General features: G+C 46.1%; 1 protein-coding gene across 2 annotated transcripts in view; it reads right to left on the bottom strand.

The window, feature by feature from the left end:
* Positions 1 to 16,536, bottom strand: part of MTFR1 (mitochondrial fission regulator 1) — a 34,572-nt gene extending 18,036 nt beyond the window's left edge. The window contains exons 1-2 of one of the 2 annotated variants that reach the window (XM_084797275.1): positions 16,418 to 16,536; positions 6,574 to 6,715 (exon numbers count right to left, since the gene is read on the bottom strand). In XM_084797275.1, coding sequence (XP_084653401.1) covers positions 6,574 to 6,639 — 66 coding nt within the window. In that variant the 5' untranslated portion in view covers positions 6,640 to 6,715; positions 16,418 to 16,536. Of the gene's footprint in view, positions 1 to 6,573; positions 6,716 to 15,484; positions 15,638 to 16,417 lie in introns of those variants that run through there. The other variant, XM_084797274.1, reaches the window with a different exon arrangement.
* Positions 16,537 to 23,198: the final 6,662 nt, after the last annotated feature.

Raw genomic sequence — 23,198 nt, 5'->3', positions numbered from 1 at the left:
CTCTGCCTAATGTTTGGACCTGAGTCTCAGCATCTGTTTCAATCCACTACTGGGCGGAACCTCTCAGAGGACAGCTCTCCTTGGCTCCCATCAAAGCACAGCAGAATGTCAGGGGTTGGCTCTCTACTTTGGTGTGGTTCTCAAGTTGGGCCAGGCACTGGTTGGACATTCCCTCCATCTCTGCTCTCTCTTTATCCCTGCACATCTTGTAGGCAGGGTACATGTATGGGTGAGCTGGTGTTATTAGCCTCCCTGCACTAGGAGTCCTGTCTAGTTAGAAGGTGTCCTCTTCAGTCTCCATGACCCTGTCATTCAGGGCCCAGCAGGTGGTCGGTTCAGGGGATGCTTTGCTTCCAAATGACCTTTGGGACCAAATCAAAGGTCCCAACGTCCTGTTTCTTGCTCAGGGGCAGCTTGGAGCACTCAGCGTGAGGCATGAGGCCCAGGTGTTAGGTCAGGTGCTTCACCAAGTTATCTAGCTGGCAGTGACTGAGCAGTTTTTCTGGCTGCCATGGCACTTCCACCATCACTGGCTGGTCACTGGGTGAGTCTCAGTCATGGTGGAGGAATGGCAAGCTCAAGAGAGCCAGGCAGCCAGCCAACTGTTGTTTATAAAGCGGGGCGGTAGGGAGGGCTTTGAGGGTGAATGTGTCTGATGGGGTGCCATGATACTTAATCTATATGATTTGCTACCATACCTCATCTACATGCAGTAGCATGGGGTCCTATCACCAAAAGGAAAACGCTTAACTTCTAGGTACAGTTACAGGTCATTTGCTTAAGGCTAGAATCCTTAGCAAAGAGTGGAATGCTCCAGGAATCCCAGGTGTTTGCTATCAGGAAAGGGTCAGGACTGTGATCTTTGTCTGACCTTTCTGTGGGGCTCCTTAGAGGATCTGGGGGTCCCAGATCAAGGAAAGAGAACCCTGCTGAGAAAGGGAGTCCGTCATAATAGGCCAAGCTCAGTTGGCTATCTAGAAATGCCAGACTTCGACCTCTCCAGCAGCACCCCACATGACACCTGCTACTAGGGTCTCTGCTAGAGTCACCCCCTATATCCTCCCGAGAGCCCTCCCACTTGCCTCAGAAATAGCACTGCTTCTCTCTGAAAGCCTTTTGCTCCTGCTCTCCCCACATGACCCCACCCTTACTTCTCTCTGCACTCCCTCTCCTATCGTGTTCCATCCTTCAACCACGTCTGTCTATTTCCCCTTCTGAGTGAGATTCAAGCATCCTCCCGTGGGCCCTCCTTGTTACTTAGCTTCTCTGAGTCTGTGGATTGTAGTATGCTTATCCTGTACTCTATGACAAATAGCCCCTTATAAGTGAGTACATACCATGTGTGCCTTTCTGAGTTTGGGTTACCTCACTCAGAATGGTATTTTCTAAGTTCCAGCTATTTGTCTTCAAACTTCATTATTTCTTGTTTTTAATAGCTGAATAATATTGCATTGTGTAAATGTACCACAGTTTATCTACGCTTCTGTTGAGGGACATCTGGGTTTTTTTCCAGATTCTGGCTATTATGAATAAAGTGGCTATGCAAATAGCTGAGCAAATGTCCTTATACGGTTGAGCATCGTTTGGGTATATGCCCAGGAGTGATATGGCTGGTTCTTGAGGTAGAGCTATTGCCAATTTTCTGAAAAAGTGCTAGATTGATTTCCAAAGTGGTGTGTAAATTTATACTCCCACCAGCAATGAGAGCTTCCCCCCTTTCTCCACATCCTCACCAGCATGTGCTGTCACTTGAGTTTTTGATCTTAGCCATTCTGATGGCTGTAAGATGGAATCTCAGAGAGTCATTTTGATTTGCATTTCCCTGTGTAAGAAGGTTGAGCACTTAAGTGCTTCTCCGCCATTTCAGATTCCTCGGCTGAGAATTCTGGTTAGCTCTATATCCCATTTTTAAGTTGGGTTATTGTGTTTAATTTCTCGAGTTCTTTTAGATATTAACCCTCTTCCTGATGCAGAGTTGGTGAAGATCTTGTCCCAGTCTGCAGGCTGCTATTTTGTTCTGTTGACAGTGTCCTTTGCCTTACAGAAGCTGTCTGGTTTCCAGAGGTCCCATTTATGAATTGTTGATCTTAGAGCCTGAGCTGAGTTGTTCTGTTCAGGAAGTTGTCTCCTGTGCCAATGAGTTCAAGGCTCTTCTGCACTTTCTCTCCTAATAGATTTAGTGTTTCTGGTTTTATGTTGAGGTCTTTGATCCACTTGGACTTGAGTTTTCTGCAGGGTGGTAAATATGGATCTATTTGCATTTCTCTACATGTAGACATACAGTTAGACCAGCACCATTTGTTGACGATGCTTTTTTCCACTGTATGGTTTTGTCTCCTCTGTCAAAAATAGGCATGTGGTTTTATTTTGGGGTGTTCAATTCAATTCAATTCCGTTGATCAACCAGTCTGTTCCTACGCCAGTCCCATGCAGGTTTTATTACTGTGGATCTATACCACAGCTTCAGACCAGGGGTGGAGATATCTCCAGACGTTCTTCTATTGCACTGGATTGTTTTAGCTATTCTGAGTCTTTTGTTTTTCTGTATGAAGTTGATAATTGTTCTTTCAAGGTCTGTAGAGAATTGTGTTGGTATTTTGATGGGAACTGTATTAAATCTATAGAATGCTTTGGTAAGTGGCCATTTTTACTATGTTAATCCTAACGATCCAAGAGCATGTGACACTTTCCATATTCTGATATCCTCTTCAATTTCTTTTTTCAGAGACAAAGTTCTTGTTATAATTAGTTCACTTTTGAGAAGACAAACTATACATTGCTTTACCTAGAAAAATTGCTTTAAGAAACCTATCATGTCTTTATATTTGTACATGCCTGTGTCTATAATGACAGTCCACAACATTTAGCAAGAGTGTTTGAAAGTGATGACAGCAAGGAAAAGACAACAGGAAAGCAATTTGTTCTTTTTCATGTCATGAAATGCTATTATAGAAGTGTTGACATTTGAAACTAGAAATTGAAGTTGTCGTCTGTGCCTGCTCAACATAGGAATTTATTAGAAATTGATCTACAATATTATTTGAAAAAAATATTTAGTCAAACAATAAGCTTCATTCTAGAGTTTTTTCTCAAACTATGATATAGTTAAGTTTCATATCCCTGAAGCTATTTATAAATTAACATGTGTAGGTAGGTTACATTAGGGGGTCCAAATCATTAATGACATTTTTTTAAGTTTTTCGAGACAACAAATATAAATTCTTAATCCAAAGGAGCCAAGGAAAAATAAAAAGAAATATGCTGGTATGCAAATATCCAGATACAGACACCTGTACACACACCACAGACACCTGTACACACACCACAGACACCTGGACACACACCAGACACCTGTACACACACCACAGACACCTGTACACACACCACAGACACCTGTACACACACCAGACACCTGAACACACACCAGACACCTGTACACACACCACAGACACCTGAACACACACCACAGACACCTGTATACACACCACAGACACCTGTACACACACCACAGACACCTGTACACACACCAGACACCTGTACACACACCACAGACACCTGTACACACACCACAGACACTTGTACACACACCACAGACACTTGTTCACACACCACATACATATGCACAACAGTAGAACCCCTAACCAAAGAGCAGCTTTCTCTCACTTCTCCCAGCCATACAAAGCACAAAATGATAACAAAGGAATAATTAACATGTATTAATAGATCGCTAATATGAATTACACATTGCCTGTAACTGTTCAAACATACACTGCTGGGACCAGTTACAGTCATATTCAAATCTAGGCACGGTAGTTCACACTCTAATACCATCACTGGAGACTGGACAGGAGGGCCTTGGGTTCGTGTCCAGCATGGGCTACACGGTTAAGACTGTCTCAAAAAGTTTAAATATAAACACAAATTTTGTCATTTTTACTTAAGAACAAACATATAGGACAGAGAGAAATTCAAACATTATGAACATGTTTTAAGTGCAAACAAATGTTGAAGTGTGTCTAGTGATATTGCTCACCAGGTAACGAGGACTATAGCTCAGCCTGCGCCCTGAGTTCAATACCCAGAACCCACACTGTGGCAGGAGAGAACTGACTCCTCTAAATTTCAAATTGTTTACATTATTTTTGTCCATGTATTCAAGCGTGGGATAGGCTTGCAGGAGTCATTGCAAGGAGACTTTCAAAACTCTCTCCCACTATATGGGTTCCAAGGACAGCACTCTGTCATGAGGCTTGCGCCAAGTGTCTTTACCTGCTGGCCAGGGTCTGTCTATCTCTTTCCTTTTCCAAATAGGGTTGTCCTCTAATTTAAATACCCTTGCGCGCGCGCGCACACACACACACACACACACACTTGTTTAAAGTGCTGAGGGATAGAAAGCTGGCTCAGCAGTTTAGGTCGCTGGCTGTTCTTCCAGCCAGTTTAATTCCTAACACTCACATGGAAGCTCACAAACAGTGGTCTCTAACTTCAGCTCCAGGGAGCTGGTGCCCTCTTCCGGTCTCCTGGGCACCAAGCACAAAGTGATGTACCGCAGGCACATATATGCAGGCAAGCCATCCATTCACATAAGACAAAACATTACACACATTAAACAAAAAAAGTTGAAGTAGGCATTATGGCACACGCCTTTTAATCCCAGTAGTCAAGGGAGGCAAAAGCAGGTAGATCTCTTGTGAGTCCAAGGCCAGCCTGGTCTAGCTAGTTCTAGGGCAGCCAGAGTTACACAGCGAGGCCCTGTTTAAGAGAAAAAGAAAAGAAACAAAGAAGTGGAAAGCAGTGAAAAGGCACAGACTGCACAGCCTACAGCAGCATAACACCGTGGCTTTGAAAGCAGTATCACTTCCCTTTCCACTTCTACTGTCTCCTCTATAAAATGGATAGTATTCCTGAGGCTGTGAGCATAAATGACTTAAGGTGTTTAATGTTTTCCTCCCTCTCCTTTATAAGTACCAAAACACACTACAAAGGGAAGGATTGTGAAATCAGAGCTGGTCTCTACGTCAGGTGACTGGACAAGACAGCAAGGCTTGTCTGTACGGAGGAATGGTTCAATGTTCAGTCCATGTAAAGGTCATGGGCACTGAGTGCTGGCATACCATACTGACTGTGGACGGCTGTCTACAGCGAAGCACAGAGCTAAGTCAGGCCCTGTGGCATGGTGTGTGGGGAGCTAATGGAGCACAGCCACATGCTCAAGACCAGCCTGGACAGCTGTGGGACAATCCTGTAACCATCCGTCTACAGGGACAGGGGGGCTGGTGGTCCTCAACATTTAAAGGCACTTGTCCAAGACTTGCAAAGGAGAAAGGAGAGAGCAGATTCACAAAGTTACTCCTTGACCTCCAACAGGTGCCACAATGTTCACCCACATACTCACATCATACACACGCACAATATTTTTTAGGAAAGGAGCCTGGAGATGGGAGATATAGGTCAAATGTTGAGCACATGCCTACCATGTACTAGGTCCTAGGTACAATGTCCAATACTGTAAATGAACACACACACATGGATGAACAGGGACATGGAAATGGAGACACTTGGTACCAAGCCTCATGACTCATCCTTGGAACCCAAATGACAGAAGAACTAAGCCCTGCAAGTCTTTCTGATGCTTGAAAACATGCACAATGAATGTTCTAAAAAATAATTTTTAAGTGAGGAAGCAGATAAAACAGGTAAAGGATGAGGACAGTTTGGGCTTCTAGGAGACTTTTTGTTTTCTAGGAGACTTTCTTTGTTTTCCAGGAGATTGTCAAGCATAACATCAAGTTCGTTTTCATGCCAAGTCCTTGAGAAAATACACAATGCATGTTAGCCACCTGATCCCAGTTTCACTGTATGTGTGTCTGTCCTTTCTTTATTCCTTTGATGCCCTATCCAAACAGGCTCTGCCATGGTTAACTATACAGGGAAGTACTCTTATTCCTAGTAAAGAGATGAAAAACTCTGAGTTCAAGAGCAGCCTACTCTACACATTAACTTCCAGAACAGCCAGGGATATATACTAGGCACCCTGAATATATTAAAAAGAAAAAAGAAAAAAAGAAAAACCCACAAGACCAAAAACATAATAAAATCACAGCCTCTAAAATAAACCTTATTCTTCTTTGAAAGACAAAAAACAAAAACAAAAACAAAAGAACATGGCATAGAATAATAGATGAATTTTCTCTCTAGGTATTATTACATTTTAGAAAATAGGCTTTACCATTTACCCATAATATAATTCAAAAACATTCCAAAGTTTCAACTTGTGATCCAAACATTCAGATATTTCTCCCTGTATTTAAGTTTTTCTTCACTAAGAAGAAACGCTGTTTTTCATGAAGAAAACAGATGTTCTTCCGGTTACATGACTATAGCTGTAAGTTTCTAACATAACCTAGGAAGTCCTCAGTGTGCGAGGAACAGACCCACGTCTGTGACTGAAACATTAATCAAGTCACAGCATACAATCAACTTAAATGTTGTTAAAGGTTATATTGTTTTCTCAGAAAAGTCTCAGAACGACTAACCGTCTGTGCTTTAGGATGGGCTATGGGCACTCACCGACTGCATGCTGACCCCAACTTGCTGAAACACCATCCTCATCAGACACTTAATCCAGCCCAGCATGGAGATGGCCGAGTCGTCCCAAGCTGCAGGTCAAGGCATTCAGGAATCCATAGCAGCGCACGGTCCATAGAGCACACTGCAATTTCCAATGCAGACACTGAGTAAGATGAGATTGCTACTGCTTACATGTCTGGAAAAGTCAGCTTAAAATACAACACCTCAAAACCTGGTGTGCAAGTTAGAGAAAATAAATTTTACACATTTTCAGCTTGCTTACATGGTAACACTCACCTTTAATCTCAGGACTCAGGAGGCAGAGGCAGGCAAGCTCTGAGTTTGAGGTCAGCCTGGTCCACACAGTTCCAGAAACAGCCAGGGCTACATAGAGACCCTGTCCCCAAAAATTAAATAAATAAAACAATGAATAATGGAGGCAGAGGCTGGTGGATCTCTCTGAGTTCAAGGCCAGCCTGGTCTACAAAGTAAGCCTAAGACAACAAGGCTATGCAGAGAAAGTGTCTCGAAAAAATGATGACGATGATGATGATGACAAAGTAGGCCTGACACAAGCATGTCCAACATTAACCAAAATATGTATGTCTGCTTACTTTATAAAATGCCTATGACTAGACCTTTGTCTGTAGTATCAGGTTGATCTATGCAAAAATAATCTTTTGAGTCAATAGAATTTAAAAATCAAACACTCAAAACCGTCAAAACAGAACCGGGTGCAGCAGTGCATGCGTGTAATCAGAGGCAGAGGCAGGCGGGATCTGAGTTCAAGGCTAGCCTGTTCTATAAAGTGAGTCCAGGACAGCCAACACTATATAGAGAAAAGCTGTCTCAAAAAACCAAAAGCTGTCCAAACAGAAATGGCTGGGGGAAAAAATCATGTATAAAGTAGCCATATGTTAGGAGCCTCATATAAAATCCCAGCATTTGGAGACAGAGGCAAGAGGACCAGCTGTTCAAAGCCACCCTGAACTACAAGAAATCTTGTGTTAAAACAAGACGTTTCATGGCTGTGGTAGCAACTTAGGAGGCTGAGGCAGAAGGACGACAGGAGTACGAGACCACCCTGGCCTGCATCATCACATCCTGTCAACAAATGACACAGCACAGCAGCACCCTAACATATTTGGGGGGGGCAGATTAACTTTGTAGATAAATACAAAGCCGGGTGTGGTGGTACACTCCTGTAATTCCAACACTCCTGAGGCTCAGAAGAACAGTTTCCAGCCATCTTGGGCTACACAGCAAGACCCTGTCTTGATACAACAAACACAAAGGTTAACTAATTTATTTTCTTTTTGGGTTTTTCAAGATAGGGCCTTCCTGGAACTCTCTCTGTAGACAAGGTTGGCCTGGAACTCAGGGATCCATCTGCCTGACTAACATAGTGCACTACCACACCCAGCTAGGTTAAAGCACACAGCTCCTTTAGTCCTTCAGACTTGTCTCACAGATGAAATCCTACAGTTTGCAGCTTTTCAACCAGGTTTCTTTCACCCAGTGTGCTACATTTAAGGTCTCTCTACCCACACCTTTTCATGTCTTAGAGCTACTTTGTGTTTAATATTCTTATCTCAAAGTGGCATAGTTTACTATTTAGCCATCTACTAAAGACATCAATTTCTTCAAAGTGTTAATAATCATAAATACGGGCTGGAGAGATGTCCCAGTGGTTAGGACTGCCGCCTGCTCTTCCAGAGGTCCTGAGTGCAATCCCCAGCAACAACATGGTGGCTCCCAACCATCTATAATGTGATCTGATGCCCTCTGCTGGCCTGCAGGTGTATATGCAGGCAGAGCACTGTATACATAATAAATAAATCTTAAAAAAAAAATAATAGAAAACTGTACCTAAATACATGTTTTGTGTTGAATAGGGGAACTCGTGAGCACCTGCTTCTGGGTATCACAGCAGTCTCCGGTGCCACTGCCTAGATGATGCTGTCACACACACAGACACACACACACACACACACACACAGACACACACACACACAAGGGCACTCCTAGAACTTGTCTGAGCTAGGAAGCCCCAGGGCTCTGCCTATCTCTCCCTTCCAGTGCTGGGATTATAAGCATTCTCTACCCACTCTCCCCTCTGTTTTTCAGTTGGTTTGTGGGAATTAAATTCGGGTCCCTGTGTTTAACAACTGAGTCACGCCTCCAGGCCAGGCCAGGCCTGAGATTTCTTGGTTTTTTTCTTTTTTTCCCCCGGGTGTAGTCTTGGCTGTCCTGGACTCGGTTTGTAGACCAGGCTGGCCTCAAACTCACAGTGATCCGCCTGCCTCTGCTGGGATTAAAGGCGTGTGCCACCACACCCGGCTCTTGGTTTTTTTATTGCTTGCATTTTTTCCAGGCAGGGTCTGACATAATCCAAGAGAGCTTTACCTCGCTGCGCAGACTAGAGTGACCTTCTATTCCTGACCCTTTCTCTGCTTCCTCAGGTCTCTGCTTAAAGCATGGACCACCATACCCAGCTAGACTTGTTGTTTTTTAGAACTGGGTTCTCAAGAAAATCAAAACCAATAGGATGTACATGAATACAGAGTCTTATGAAAACTGATTCTTTCAAGGGTGTCACGCCAAATCAAAATGGGAGGTGTAAGCCACCCAGTGACCTCCATGCGCCCTAGGGATCATCCGACTCCACTCAGCACAGGCACGCGGAGCTTCCCTGGGCCATGACCTTCTACAGAGCTCCCTAGACAAGGCTCTGCTTGCAAGTCCCTTAACTTGCCAGTGCTGCCCCCCGCCAATTCCCCCCTAAAAACAAAACGAAACCAACAACAGATGATGGAGCAAAGGAACTACCCTCTTGGCTTTTAAGACTTTTATTTTTATGCTCTCTATGCACACATGCCACATTTCCGTGGGGGCCTGAAAAGGGCCAGAAGATGGCATCACATTCCCTGGAGCTACACAGAGGAGGTTTTCAGCTGCCTGGCATGGGTGCAGGAAATTGTTCTTTCCCGCTGCTGAGACAGCTCTCCGACTGTGGCTCTGGCCTTTGGATTCTCTTCTGTCTCCCAGGGCGCTGCTCTCCCCAACCCTGCCTCCCCCCAGCTCTCCCACCCCGTCAGTCTTCACTCCAAGCCGTCCCTAAAGGTGACTCTGCACGTGACGAGCCTGCTGACGACGGTCCAGCCAGTGCGTCAGACTCCAGCTTTCATAGAGACATCAAAGGTAAGATTCAAACACACGGCACCCAAAGGAGGGCACAAGATGAGCGCTGAGGCCAGCCTAGCCTACATGAGGCCCTGCCTCAAAAGGGGGGGGGGCAGAAAAAGGGGGGGACGGCAAAACTAGAAGTAAGAGAATTGCGGCTGGTAAGAGCCCAGCAGAGCTCCCTGACACTGATCTGTTCCTTGGTACAGACACTCATGTGCTGACTCTGTAAAAACTCACCAAGATGTTTGTAAACTTTTCTGCAGCATAAATATACTTCCGGGGCAAGCAGGGGAGGAGGCTGCCTCTGGGTCAGGCAAAGGCAAGCAGCAGCAGCAGCAGCAGCAGGCCTCCTTTGCAGGAGTGGGGTTTAAGGAGAAAAAGGGGCAGTCTGTGCTATTGCGAATTGGTAACTCCTAATTGGACATTTAGTCAAATAATTAATTTTGGTCATTGGACCTTGCTGTTTTGTCTCAGGAATGAGTAAGTGACCAAATAAGGGACTAGACTTGGGGGCTAGCTTTAGGGATGTAACAAGGGAAGGCAAAGGGGCAAAAGAGGCAAACCCTGTTGGCACCATGTTGGCCAAGCCAGGGCCTGCGTGTGCTATGCTTGAGCCAGCTAGAGCCCTTCCCTCACTGTTTCTCCACAAAGCTCTGGCTGCCCTGGGAACTCGGTGTGTAGAAGACCAGGCTGGCCTCCCAATTCAGAGATCCACCTGCCTCAGCCGCCCAAGCGCTGGGATTAAAGGGGTGTACCACCACACTCAGAACAAGTTACACAAGGAAATATTCTGCTGTATTAAAACAGCAGGGCAGTGGTGGCGCACACCTTTAATCCCAGCACCTGGGAGGCAGAGGCAGGTGGATCTCTGTGAGTTTGAGGGCAGCCTGATCTACAGAGAGTTCCAGGACAGCTAGAGCTGTTACACAGAGAAACTCTGTCTCAAAACAAAACAAAACAAAACCCACTGTAGTCCTTTTAAAGATCATCAATAGAACAATCCACAGAACATTATAAACTACTTTGCATATATACTTTAAGTACTGACTTGAAGGTACTTATTATTATCACATTATTTTCTAAAACCTTTGGGATAGAGGGTAAGTGTACCACAAGGACATGCTCCTAAAGAAGCCTCTAAATCCTGTCCCTAAATCCTGATTGGTGGGAAAATGTGACTGTAACTTGGCTCAGATGTTGGTGATTTCCGGATTGAAACACTGTGACATTCTAGCTTAGGATTGCAGTTCGGCTCCCGTCTGCTGCTCTGAGGCCCTGATCGATCAGTAGCAGCCTGAATACAATTAATTTTTGTTACTTACTAAGATGAACATTCAAGGACAAAGTCAGCTCCTGAGTCTGTGCTCTTGTCCCTGACTGGTCAATTTTTGCTTCGCAGTTCAACTAAAGCTCTTGCTTTGCTGGGCTCTTGTGCCTGCTTGAGTTGTTCTTCAAGCCGCCAGAGCGGTCAGAAGCAATCTTCTTCCACACACAGTCGATAGTATTTAGGCAATGTTTGAAAGTATGTTTACTTTCTCACTTAAAACCAAGATTTAGGCAGAGACACATGGAGCGCTGTAAGTATGAGGCCAACCTGGTCTATATGTTGGTTCCAGGCCAGCCAGTGGTACACAGCACGCCATCATCTCACACTGAAAACAACAGTAAAATCACACAGGGCTTAAGATCTGGGTATGGTGGTGAACTACTGTGACCCTGCACCTGTGAGATGGTACTTTGATAGAGTTCCAGGTTACCTTCAGCTTTATAGTCCATCCGAAGTCAACCTAGGCTACATAAAATCTCCACAGCTGCTGGGCGTGGTGCAACACGCCTTTAATCCCAGCACTCAGGAGGCAGAGGCAGGTGGATCGCTATGAGTTCAAGGCCAGCCTGGTCTACAAAGTCCAGGACAGCCAAGGCTACACAGAGAGACCCTGTCTCAAAAAAACAAAAAAATATAAAAAGATCTCAGCAGGGTGTGGTGGCCCACACCTGTAATCCCAGCACTTAAGAAGAGGCAGGCAGATCTCTGAGAGTTCAAGGCCAGCATGTAAACAAGGTACACCAGTCCAGGACAGCCAGGGCTACACAGAGAAACCCTGTCTCAGGAAAACACACAAAACACACACACACACACACACACACACACACACACACACACACACCCCTCTCAAATTTTCAACTATAGTATGCACAAAACTCCAGGCTCAGTCCTTAGTGTCACCATAAGGAAACCTACAACCCAGTGTTCAGCACCCTGCGGCAGAAGGCGAACAAACAGCAGCCCAGGCTAGTTTTCACTCAAACCCGACCGCAGCCTTCCTTTTGGCCATAGACTTTTTTCTCCTTTTGAAGCACTGAAGGGCATCACACCACAAGGTGAGCCTCCACCACGCAGCTGCATCCCTGGCCTGTCCAGCAAAATCTTCTAACAGTCCTCACCCTCACATTTTCCCTCCAAAGGCATCCAAGCACTGCCTGACTCACAGATCTGCTACTAATTTCAGTTATTACGTCTCTAAACTTACGTCATAAATCCAACTTCCACAGTGGGGCTGTACAATATTTACTAAGCTTTTTATTTTACACGTTTGTATCTTTCTAACTGCCCCCTCCTCTCTCTAGACTAGTTTCAAACTTATGCTATCTGCACAGTGTGACTATGCGCTCCAATTTTGTCTTGATTGAGTTGGGCCTTTCTGAGGCAAGGTGTCTTGTAGCCCAGGTTGGACTCATAATTATTATGTAAGCAAAGGTGGCTTGATCCCTCTTCCTCTACTTCCCAGGCAATAAGGTTACAAGAGTCCCTGCCGCTCTTGCAGAGGCCCTGAGTTCCTGAGTTCAGTTCCCAGCACCCACACGGCCGTTTTAACAATCACTTATAACTCCAGTTCCACACAGACAGGACACCCCCTTCCGGCCTCCAAGGGTACCGCATGCATGTGGTTTATATACCAGCCCTCACACACGTAACACATAAAACAGAACATACTCAAAAACTCAAACAAGCCGGGCGTGGTGGCGCACGCCTTTAATCCCAGCACTTGGGAGACAGCAGCAGGCAGATTGCTGTGAGTTCAAGGCCAGCCTGGTCTACAAAGTGATTATAGGACAGCCAAGGCTACACAGAGAAATCCTGTCTCGGAAAAACAAAAACAAAAACCACAAACAAGTGTGATCCACCATGCTTGGCTCTCAGAAATGATATTGTAATAGAAACCTAATCCCCAAACAGCAATAATCACAGGCTACACAAAAGGACTACCTTGACTTCAAGGACAAAATTGGCTCTATTGAGTTTAAAGTTAGTGGATGCTACACAACAAGACCTAGTCTCATGCAAAACAAGAGGCGGTCAGGGCACAGCGGTGGGTGGGCACAGCGGTCTGTCAGTTGATGTAGTTGGTTTCTAAGTAGAGGAACCAGCCCACCATCTTGTATGCACGCCACCTCACCAACCTCCCTCTCCCGCTGTTCCACCTTTCCTCACGGGCTGGCCTGCCTGGTCCAGAAGCAGGCATCAAGATACTGCACTTCCTAGTCTCCAAAACAGCCAAATAAACTTTCCTTAAAAGACTTTCTTGGATATTCTATTAAGACATCAGGAGGGGAGGGGCTACCTATTAAATCCATCTTTCTCCTCCATTTCTCAGCAAATAAAGCAATCAACTGCTAAGTCAGCTGAGTAAAGATCTCAGGGCGGCCCTCCCCACACCCCCTGTCCTTGTGTATTTCCCACCCCTGCAGTCTACCCTGAGCCTCTTTCCAAGCAAACGCTCAGGCCTCCTCTACCCCACTTCTCATCTTACAAGACCGAAAAAGCCCAAGAGTTGTTGGCACTTCTACCGCTATTTCCTAGTTTCTCCCACCTGCACTTAAAACAAAACCTAAACTCATCTTGTTAAGCTTTTCTCCCAAATCTATTACCCTATGTTCTTTACTTGAGGGGGAAAAAAAAATCACATCTATATTGCCAGTTACGCCATTTTTTTCTTTCATTTTCTGTAATCAAACTGTCTTCACCAGTTACCATCTCATTGTCTTTACTATTCTTACAAACGTTCACAATTGTAAACCGTGCCACCTAATTTGTCCCTGGTTGGCAAATAAAGTTGCCTACACACCTGGGCTGGGCAGGGAAAAGGTAGGTGGAGCCTAGGCTTTCCGGCTTTGGGGATTGGAGGAGGGGCAGGGGGCAGGGGGAGGGGGGAGAGGGAGGGGGGGGGACACACAAGTCATGGGTTAGCAGGAACTAGAAACATGTGGCCGGGAGGAGCTTGCTCTAAGGATTGGCATGATTGCGGATTGGCATAATGGAGGGGAAAAGCCCAAATGGGAACACAAGTATTTGGGATTTGCGCTGGGGAGTAGACAAGAGAGCTTAGAGGATCAATATCCGCCCAGCCCTAATGTTTAAGGCTTATTAAAAATCTCATATGCAAGGCAGCCATGGTGGTGCACGCCTTTAATCCCAGCACTCGGGAGGCAGAGGCAGGCGGGTTGCTGTGAGTTCGAGGCCAGCCTGGTCTACGAAGCAAGTCCAGGACAGCCAAGGCTAACACAGAAAGACCACATCTCGAAAAACCAAAAAGAAAAAAGAAGAAAAAAAAACTCACATGTTTCTGTGATTAATTTCTATGATAGCAGGTAAGAGTTAACCACTATATTAGTAATATATATTAAATAATAATCTTCAACACTAGACAGACAAGGAGTCCCACACAAGCCCAAGAGCATCCTGGTCTATACCAACCTGCAAGGGCTCCACAGTGAGACCTGGTCTCAAGTCGAGAGGCGGGTTAGGGGTTGGACAGGACTGACAAGCTTTCATGTAACAAGACAGTCTTTTGAGTATGTCACAACTCCCTTGACTAAATCAATGTAATGTAAAAGCAGCAATATACAGTAGGAAAATAATCCTACTGTATGTACTGGATTCCAGCAAAAAGGTGGAGCTGGGCGTGGTGGCAGAGGCAGGAGAGTGACCTAGAGTTCTAGGCAGCTCAGCCTAATCTACATAGTGCATCCCACCCTAGCCTGGAGTCAGGGAGACACAACTCTGTCTGGAAACAAAACAAAAAGTGAATGCTTAAGTTTAATACAATTTCCAAGTGTCGTGAAATACTCCTTTTCTTTGCGAGGGGCGGGTGGAGGGTCTAGGCGTGGTGAAGCAAGCCTTAAACCCTCCACTTGGGACCATCCCCAACCACATAGCGAAGTGAACGCCAGAATGGCTTAACATCAGACCAATCACAAAACAAATCATCGGGAGGGGGCGGGGGAGGACGGTGAAAGGAAGGTCTGGTTCGCCTGACTGCGGATCTCCAAAGTCCCCGGTAGTTTGGCTACACGCACACTGCGCACGGGTAAGAAGAAAAGTCCAGAGCGGCGAGAGCCGTCCAAGACAAGGAAGGCAGGCCAGGTGGAGCAGGTGGAACGCCCTGCGCCGCCGCGCTCCGCCCCGCTGCCCGGGACCCAGCACCGCCGGCGGGGGATGGGGAGCCAAAGGCTGGCGGCCCGAGTCGCTCAGCAGGCCCGGCGCGGGCTAGGTGGCGAGCCGCCCTCCCTCTGGCTCGCCGGCCTCCTTCCCGCGCTCCCTCCCGGCACTGGTCCACACACGGCCGCCCAGCTCGCTGGGGAGGATGGAAAGGCGGCCATACCCCCTACCCACACCCCCGCGCCACCTCGCCAACCGCTGTCCCCTGTCCCGGCCCCAGCTCACCTCGGTGGCGCCTCAGCCCTCACCTTCCGCAGGGACCCAGCCTCCCAGATTGGCTGTCCCGGGACCTTCTCTGCCAACCAGCCAATCCCCGCCCCTGGCCAGGCTGACCAATGAGAGGCTCGCTCCGGCTCGCGGGAGGCGGGCTCTGGAGCGGCGCGCAGAAAGGGAGTCTGCCCACCCACTCCACCCCCTGCGGCGCCGGCTGTGCGCACGCGCGGGGCCCTCCCAGCGGGGTTGGTGGGGCGTGTGCCTTCGTGTGGACGCCCCCTGTCCCCCGCTTTGTTTATGGTGCTTCTGCCAGGAGTGGTTTTGTGTTTGTAATTTGTTTGTAAACTTCGCCCCTTGTGGGTGTTGGAAGGCACACGTTCCAAGTGTGGTCTCAAGTGGGCGCCCGCGGAGGGGAGCTGGGGCTTTCTGACCTAGCCCGTGTCCAGCCGGTCTCACCCCACGCAGTGGGGACCTGCGCTCCTAGGTTATGGACCTGGCATCCGGGGACGTCTGCTGTCGGAGAAGTAGGCTGGCGGCGCTGCTCAGAGTTCCACCCCACCTACCTCAAGGTCTGCCCAACCGGCGCACGTGCTTTTTAATGAAGGGTACTCTAGATTATTTCTAATAGCCGTGGCGTGAAAACATGATCATATCAGTCCGAGTCAAGACCGCCATAAGTAGCATGCTAATATGTGCCGGTCTGATAAAACTTGAGTACGGAGGGAGGAAAGCCTATCACTATTTCAAGAGTCTCCTGCTAGCCGGGCGTGGCGGCTCATGCCTGTAACCCCAACAGTTTGGAGGTGGAGACTGGACGATCCGGAGTTGAAGGCCAGCCTATGCCACCCGAAACCCTAAGTCCAAAGCAACAGGGAAAAGGTGGGGGCGGGGGTGGGGTGGGGTGGGGGCGGGCAGCAGCTATTGCTGCTAAGCCTTCTCTCTTACCGTCTCAATTGCAGAGGATTCCCAAATCGCTGGGCGGGCACTGGAGCGCTGGTGTTCTTGCCCTTGGGTGGCCTAAATTACTCCTGGCTAGCGCTTCGTATTTCAGCGAGAGCTTCAGTTCATTACTCAACAAGGGCTTGTTGGGAGCCCACTATGACAGTACAAAGAAGTTTTTTAAAACTTTGAACCACACCCTGAGTGAGCTTACCATACAGCAGCGAGATAAAGATAACATTAACCTATGTGATCAAATGTTATAAATGTAAGTTCAAAAGGGCCTGACAGACCATGACCAAGCCTGGGGGCCGTGGCCTGAGAAAACAACAGGTCAGGGAGGAGTGAGTGCTTGGTCTGAAACTTCATGAAAAAACAAAAGCTGATACGGAGCGTGGTGGCACATGCCTTTAATCCCACCAGAGGCAGGTGGATCTCTAGGAATTCAAGGCCAGCCTGGTCTACAAAGCCAGTCGAGGACAGCCTGGGCACTATTACACAGAGAAACTCTGTCTAGAAAAAACAACAATAACAAAACAAAAACCAAAGCTAGGGACACAAGAATATTATATAGGGCTGGCCTTTAATCCCAGTAGTAGGGAGGCAGAGGCAGGCGGCTCTCTGTGAGTTGGTGGACGTGGTGGGGAGGGAGGACTGGGCAGCCTGGTCTACAAATTGAGTCCAGGACACCCAGTGCTTGATCCACAAAGAAACTCTGTCTCAAAAAAAAACAAAACAAAACAAAAAGAAACAAAAACAAAAGCTGCAGAGTTGAACTGCTGGAGACACTAGACCAGGGCCACCAACCTATTTCTGGCAATGACCCTTGCTTCTGAAATGCTTGTAGAATTTACTACTAAGCCAATAGTTGTTTCAGGAGCCCTGATCACCAGCTGCGTGACCCACAGGTGACTCTCAGCTGCATGACACCACATGACAAATCACTATGTTTGAAAAGGATATTATCTGATGGCACCCCTATTCTAGAGATTGGTTAAAACCTGTTTTTTGAGCTGGGCCTGGTGGTGCACACCTCTAATCCCAGCACTCCGGAGGCAGAGGCAGAGGCATGCGGATCACTGAGTTCAAGGGCAGCCTGGTCTACAATGTAGACCAGGACAGCCAAGGCTACACAGGAAAATCCTGTCTCAAAAACCAAAAAAAACCAAAAAGATTTCTTTTTTCTTTACATCTTGCCTTTCCCTCACACCTTGTTCTCTCCTGGAGTGCCCTAGAGTTGCTTTGGAGTTTTTGAGGGTCTAAGTGAAGGAGAGATGACTTAAACCTAACAATTTCATCCCACACTATTGCCATTTCTCCCAATAATGGAACCATTTCTAAGAATTCTGACCAAGCTGTGTGCCCTCTCACTCAGTACTGTGACACAAAGAGCCTGTCAACATTGCTTGGCACCTGGTACCCAAACCCTCGTGAGAGGGTTTGAGATATGTCGAGCCACATACTGATCTAGGAGAAAAAGTCCTTTGAGCTTCTAAGCTTTGCTTTTTGAAAGAAATAAAAATAATTTTGTAATTTTGGTTTTGTAGAGAAGTGACAAAGAAAAACGTTCTGGTGTTCCCTCCCCCTGTGTCCCCTGATCTTACATCATCACTGTGATACATTTACAGAATTAGAAATCCAACACTTACACATTATTAATGTACTGGCTAGTTTTGTGTCTACACAAACTAGAACCATCAGAGAGAAAGGAGCCTCGATTGAGAAAAATGCCTCCATAGGATCCAGGTGTAAGGCGTTTTCTCATTAGTGACTGATTAGGGCAGGCACAGCCCTTGGTGGGTGGTACCATCCCGCTCCCCATGTCCTGGCTTCTATAAGAAAGCAAGGTGAGAAAACCATGGGAAACAAACCAGTAAGCAGCACCTTCCATGGCTTCTGCATCAGCTCCTGCCTCCAGGTTCCAGCCCTGACTTCCTGTGATCAACAAGGTATAGGCCCTCCCAGCCCCAATTTGCTTTTTTTGGTCATGGTGTTTCATTGCAGCAATAGAAACACCAACTAAGACATCAACTGACAAAAACTCCAGAGTTTATTCAGGTTTTATTAATGCAAAGACTGCACGTTGCACTTAGTCATCAAATCACCTTTGTCTCCTCTGGTAGTTTTTTAGTCTTATTTTTCATGACTTTGACATGACTTACAGTTTTTGTTGTTGTTTTGGGTTTTTTGTTTGTTTGTTTGTTTTGGGGTGTTTTGCTTTTGGTTTCGGTTTGTTTTGTTTCTTGAGACAGTTTCTCTGTGTAACAACCCTAGCTGTCCTGACTTGCTTTGTAGGCCAGGCTAACCTTGAACTCACAGAGATCTGCCGGCCTCTGCCTCCTTAGAGCTAGGAGTAATGGCCTGGGCCACTCATACCCGCACTGTTACAAGTCAGGTATTTTGTAAATAATCCTTGATTTGAAATTGTCTGGTATTTTTTATATAATTAGACAATGATTATAGGTTTGAGGAAAATTCTACGTATCGAGATGCCTGACTCACATAATACCAAAGGGAACATATTATCAACACGGCATGTTACTAGTGATGTTTTAACCATCTATCTGACTGCAGCAGGTTTTATTAGTCTCTCTGCTGTATGGTTTCACTCCCCACCCCTTTGGAGTGTGTGTGTGTGTGTGTGTGTGTGTGTGTGTGTGCGCGCGCGCGCGCGCGCGAGCGTGTCTGTGTGTCTATGTGTTTGTGTGTTCTGTGTATGTTCAAGACAAGTCCTATATTCTGCCCACATTTAAAAGAACTAGAGGATAATGCTTCAAGTCCTGAAAGGACATACCTGAGGACATTTAGTGCATTATTTGAAATTTTGTTTTAAAGAAAATTTGTCTCTTTTCCTTATTTATTTATATTCAGTCATTAATGTAGATTTACATATGTATGTGCTGTTTTAAATCTATCCTGTGGTTTTTATTTCTTTGCACAAAGCACTCATGAAACTCTTTTAGGTTGGCGTGTGTCGCCATATTCCTTTTTTGTTATGTCCTTTCTTTAGAACCACAAGATGCTATTGTCTCCTTTTGTGCAATTTTTGCCCCAAGACCTACAATCAGCCCTTTCTCCAAGGAGCCCTAGCCTAGAATGGTGTTTAAAACCAAAGACTCAGATACCAAGTAACCTGGTCACTGCTGGAATAGCTTTTCATTTAGACTGTGAGCTGACAGTATTTCCACTGGGCTGGAGAGATGGCTCTGTGGTTAAGAACACTGGCTGCTCTTCCAAAGGTCTTGAGATCAATTTCCAGCAACCACACGGTGGCCCACACCATCTATAATGGAATCTGATGCCCTCTTCTGGCATGTAGTCATATATGCAGATAGAGCACTCATATACATAAAATACATTTTGTTTATTTGTTTTGGTTTTTACAGACGTGGTTTCTCCGTGTAGCCTTGACTGTTCTGGACTCACTTTGTAGATCCAGCTATCCTCAAACTCAGAGATCCGCCTGCCTCAGCCTCCTTGAGTGCTGGGATTACAGGCATGTGTCACCACACCAGGCTGAATACAATTTTTTTGATGAATTATTTGTTTGTCTTTCTATATATCTGGATGAGCATGTGACCTGTGCATATGGGTAGAGGCCTGGAAAAGACATCACATGTCCTCCTCTGGTGCTGCTCACTGGTCCTTTGAGGCAGGGTCTCTCCCTAAGTCTGAGGCTTACAATTTCTTAGCTAGGCTTTGCCTTCCTCAAAGCTGGAGTTACATGTGGCTTGTGAGGTGGCTCTTGGGATCTGCATGCCTCTCCTCGTGATTGCACAGTAAGCGCGCCTAACCATTGAGCCATCTCTCCACCTCCTTATCATGTTTACTTACTCATTCTGTGTTTATATTAAGCTCCACCTCCTAGTTTGATTCCTTCTCCTTGAACATGGCCTGGAGTTAGTGAAGTAGTTCCTACCAGAATACAGCAAGTGCCAGAGCATGCTGATTTTAAGAGCAGGATTTGAAAAAGACGGTGGCTTTGACCTTGGCTCTTGGTCTCTCCTTTACTCACTCTGAAGGAAGCCAGTGTCCCATTGTGAGGTGCCCCCATATGTCAAGGAAATGGGGGAGTTCTTTGGTCCATACCCAGCAATGAAGGTCCATCATTCAGACTGTAGCAACCTGAATCCTACTAAAAAGCCCTGTGGCTTCAGCTTGAGAAAAGACTGTCTTGCTGAAGCCTTAAAATGACTGCAGCCATAGCTAACACCACTGTGGTAGCCTTGTGAAAGTCAAAGACAGAAACATTCCACTAGGCTCCTGTAAGCTGCCTGTGCGCAGAGTGGGAGTGAAACAGAGTCCTTATTGGGCTGAGACAGTCTGAGGTGAGCTGGTGAGAAGGAAGAGATAATGAATATAGCTTCTCTTCCACAGCATTATCGGTTCTTACATTACTAATACATATTCACAAACTCCTACTAAGGGCCTGTTCTGACTTTGGAACAAATTGGTGACTGAATGTCAAATGTTACAGGGCAAGTCATTTGGGGATATTAGAAGAAACTGGAGTCTGTTTTCTGTCATATATTTGATCCTGGAGGTTTATGTTTTGCTTGGCTTTCTTTTCCACTGACAGGATCCTGAATAACTGAAAGTTTATCTGCTATTTGGATGAAGAGAGGGAAATGAAATAGCAGTTGCCTTGAACAAGTCCTTTGTCTTAGGGATACCAGGGAGGTGGCTCAGTGGGTAAGGGCCGTTGCTACCATATTTGACAGCCTGTATTCAATCTTTTTTGTTGTTTGTTTTTTGTTTGTTTATTTGTTTGTTTTTCAAGACAGGGTTTCTCTGTGTAACCTTGGCTGTCCTGGACTTGCTTTGTAGACCACTTTGACCTTGAGCTCACAGCTATCCACCTGCCTCTGCCTCCCGAGTGCTGGGATTAAAGGCGTGTGCCACCACCACGCCTGGCTCTGTATTCGATCTTAAGACCCATATAACAGAGAGAGAAAAGAATTTCTGTGGCACACACCCCCAACTCCCACACACAAAACCGGAAACGGCCGTGCCTGTGATCCAGTGTTTAGTAGAGGGGACAGACTAACGACCCTATTCACCCATCTTCCCTGTCAGGCTGAGTGGCAGCCTCGTTTGGTGATGCAGATTAACCGATTTACGTGGGGTATCTTCCAGCAGTGAAGCTTCATCTCTTCCACGTGCCTTGCTGTAGGAAATGGGACACACTGAAGTGAGTCACACAGGGCTCTTGATTAGAATCAAGGAAAACTTCCAGGGTCAATTTTAATCTAAATATCACAAAATGTCACACATACCAAAGGGGAAAAAAATGAAAAGAAAGAAAAAAAGAAATACTACAGTATCTGTCAGAGGTGAGGGGCAGAGACAACAGAGCTCCATGCTGGGACCTGCAGTAGCTGTAGGAGTTCTGGGATTCATGACCTTAATTCAGAAAAGAATTTCACAGTGGGCGAGGTGGCGCACGCCTTTAATCCCAGCACGTGGGAGGCAGAGGCACGTGGATTGCTGTGAGTTCGAGGCCAGCCTGGTCTACAAAGTGAGTCTAGGAGAGCCAAGGCTACACAGAGAGACCCTGTCTCAAAAAAACAAAAACGAAACACCAAAACAGAAAAGAATTTCAAGACTCGTCAGTATGAAATGGAGTTGGAGGTTTTATTAAGATGTTCTAGGGCTGGGGAAATGACGCAGTCAATGGGTAAAGCATTTGCTGTGCAAGCTGAAGAAGACTCAATTTAGGTCCTCAGACCCCACATAAAACCGGGAGCGCTGCTGTGCCTTTTGATCCTCCTGTGGGACAGGAGGCAGAGCCAGGACAGTCTCCCCTGGCTAGCTAGCCTGGGTTATATAGGGACAAATAATAAAAGACATTATATCAAATAAGGTGGAAAGTGAGAACAGCACCTAAAGTTGCCCTCCGACCTCTACATGTATGCTGTAGCACTTGCACAGCTCGCGCATGCACACACACATACATACACACACAATCACAATTTGGTGGGGTTTTTTTCAGTTTCTTTTTTTTATTTATTAATTTTGTGTATCTGCATGTACACCTGCACACCAGAAGAGGCCATCAGATCACATTATAGATGGCAGCTAGCCACCATGTGGTTGCTGGGGATTGAACTCAGGACCTCTAAAAGAGCAGTCAGTGCTCTTGACCACTGAGCCATCTCTCCAGCCCCACAATTTGTTTTTAAGAGATCTTTTTTGTTTGTGTGTATATATATATATATATATATATATATATATATATATCTGTGCTAGTATATGACACACATAATTTTAAAAGGCTTTTTTTTTTTGATACAAGATAGCCCTGGCTTCCCTGGAACTCACTCTGTAGACCATGTTGGTCTCAAATTTAGAAATAGTTTTAATAGAAAGACAAGCACACTTGCCAGCATGGGTGTGTACTTTTCAAAGGAACAGTGAGGGACGCTAAATGAGCCACACTCTAGTGTTGGCCTGGGCCCCGAAGACAGTGGCGGCTGCCCTAACATTCCCAGTCTCAGCTTTACACCCACCGCTTCCTCCCTTTGCGACTGCAGGGTGCCACCTGACATGCTGTGCATGGAATTATAATCCCATAAGGTAAAAGTGCACAGGAAGTTTAGTACAAGTGAGGATTCTAGAAAATTGCAGGTTGGCATCTGGAAGAAGAGAGGCCCTAAGCAGTTTTTCTTTTCTAGCTCCTTCCATTTGCCTGCAAATGTGGGGTCTGGCTATTAAGGTCAAAGTCTGGCATTTCCGCGTACCCTCTGAGCTTGGTAAGACTTTCTTTCTCAGCACGGTTCTCTCTCCA

The sequence above is a fragment of the Acomys minous genome (genome assembly GCF_964271855.1).
Source record: "Acomys minous genome assembly, chromosome: 9".
Taxonomy (NCBI): Eukaryota; Metazoa; Chordata; class Mammalia; order Rodentia; family Muridae; genus Acomys; species Acomys minous.
The sequence above is the reverse complement of the archived record's forward strand: the minus strand, read 5'-3'. Positions and strand labels throughout refer to the sequence as shown.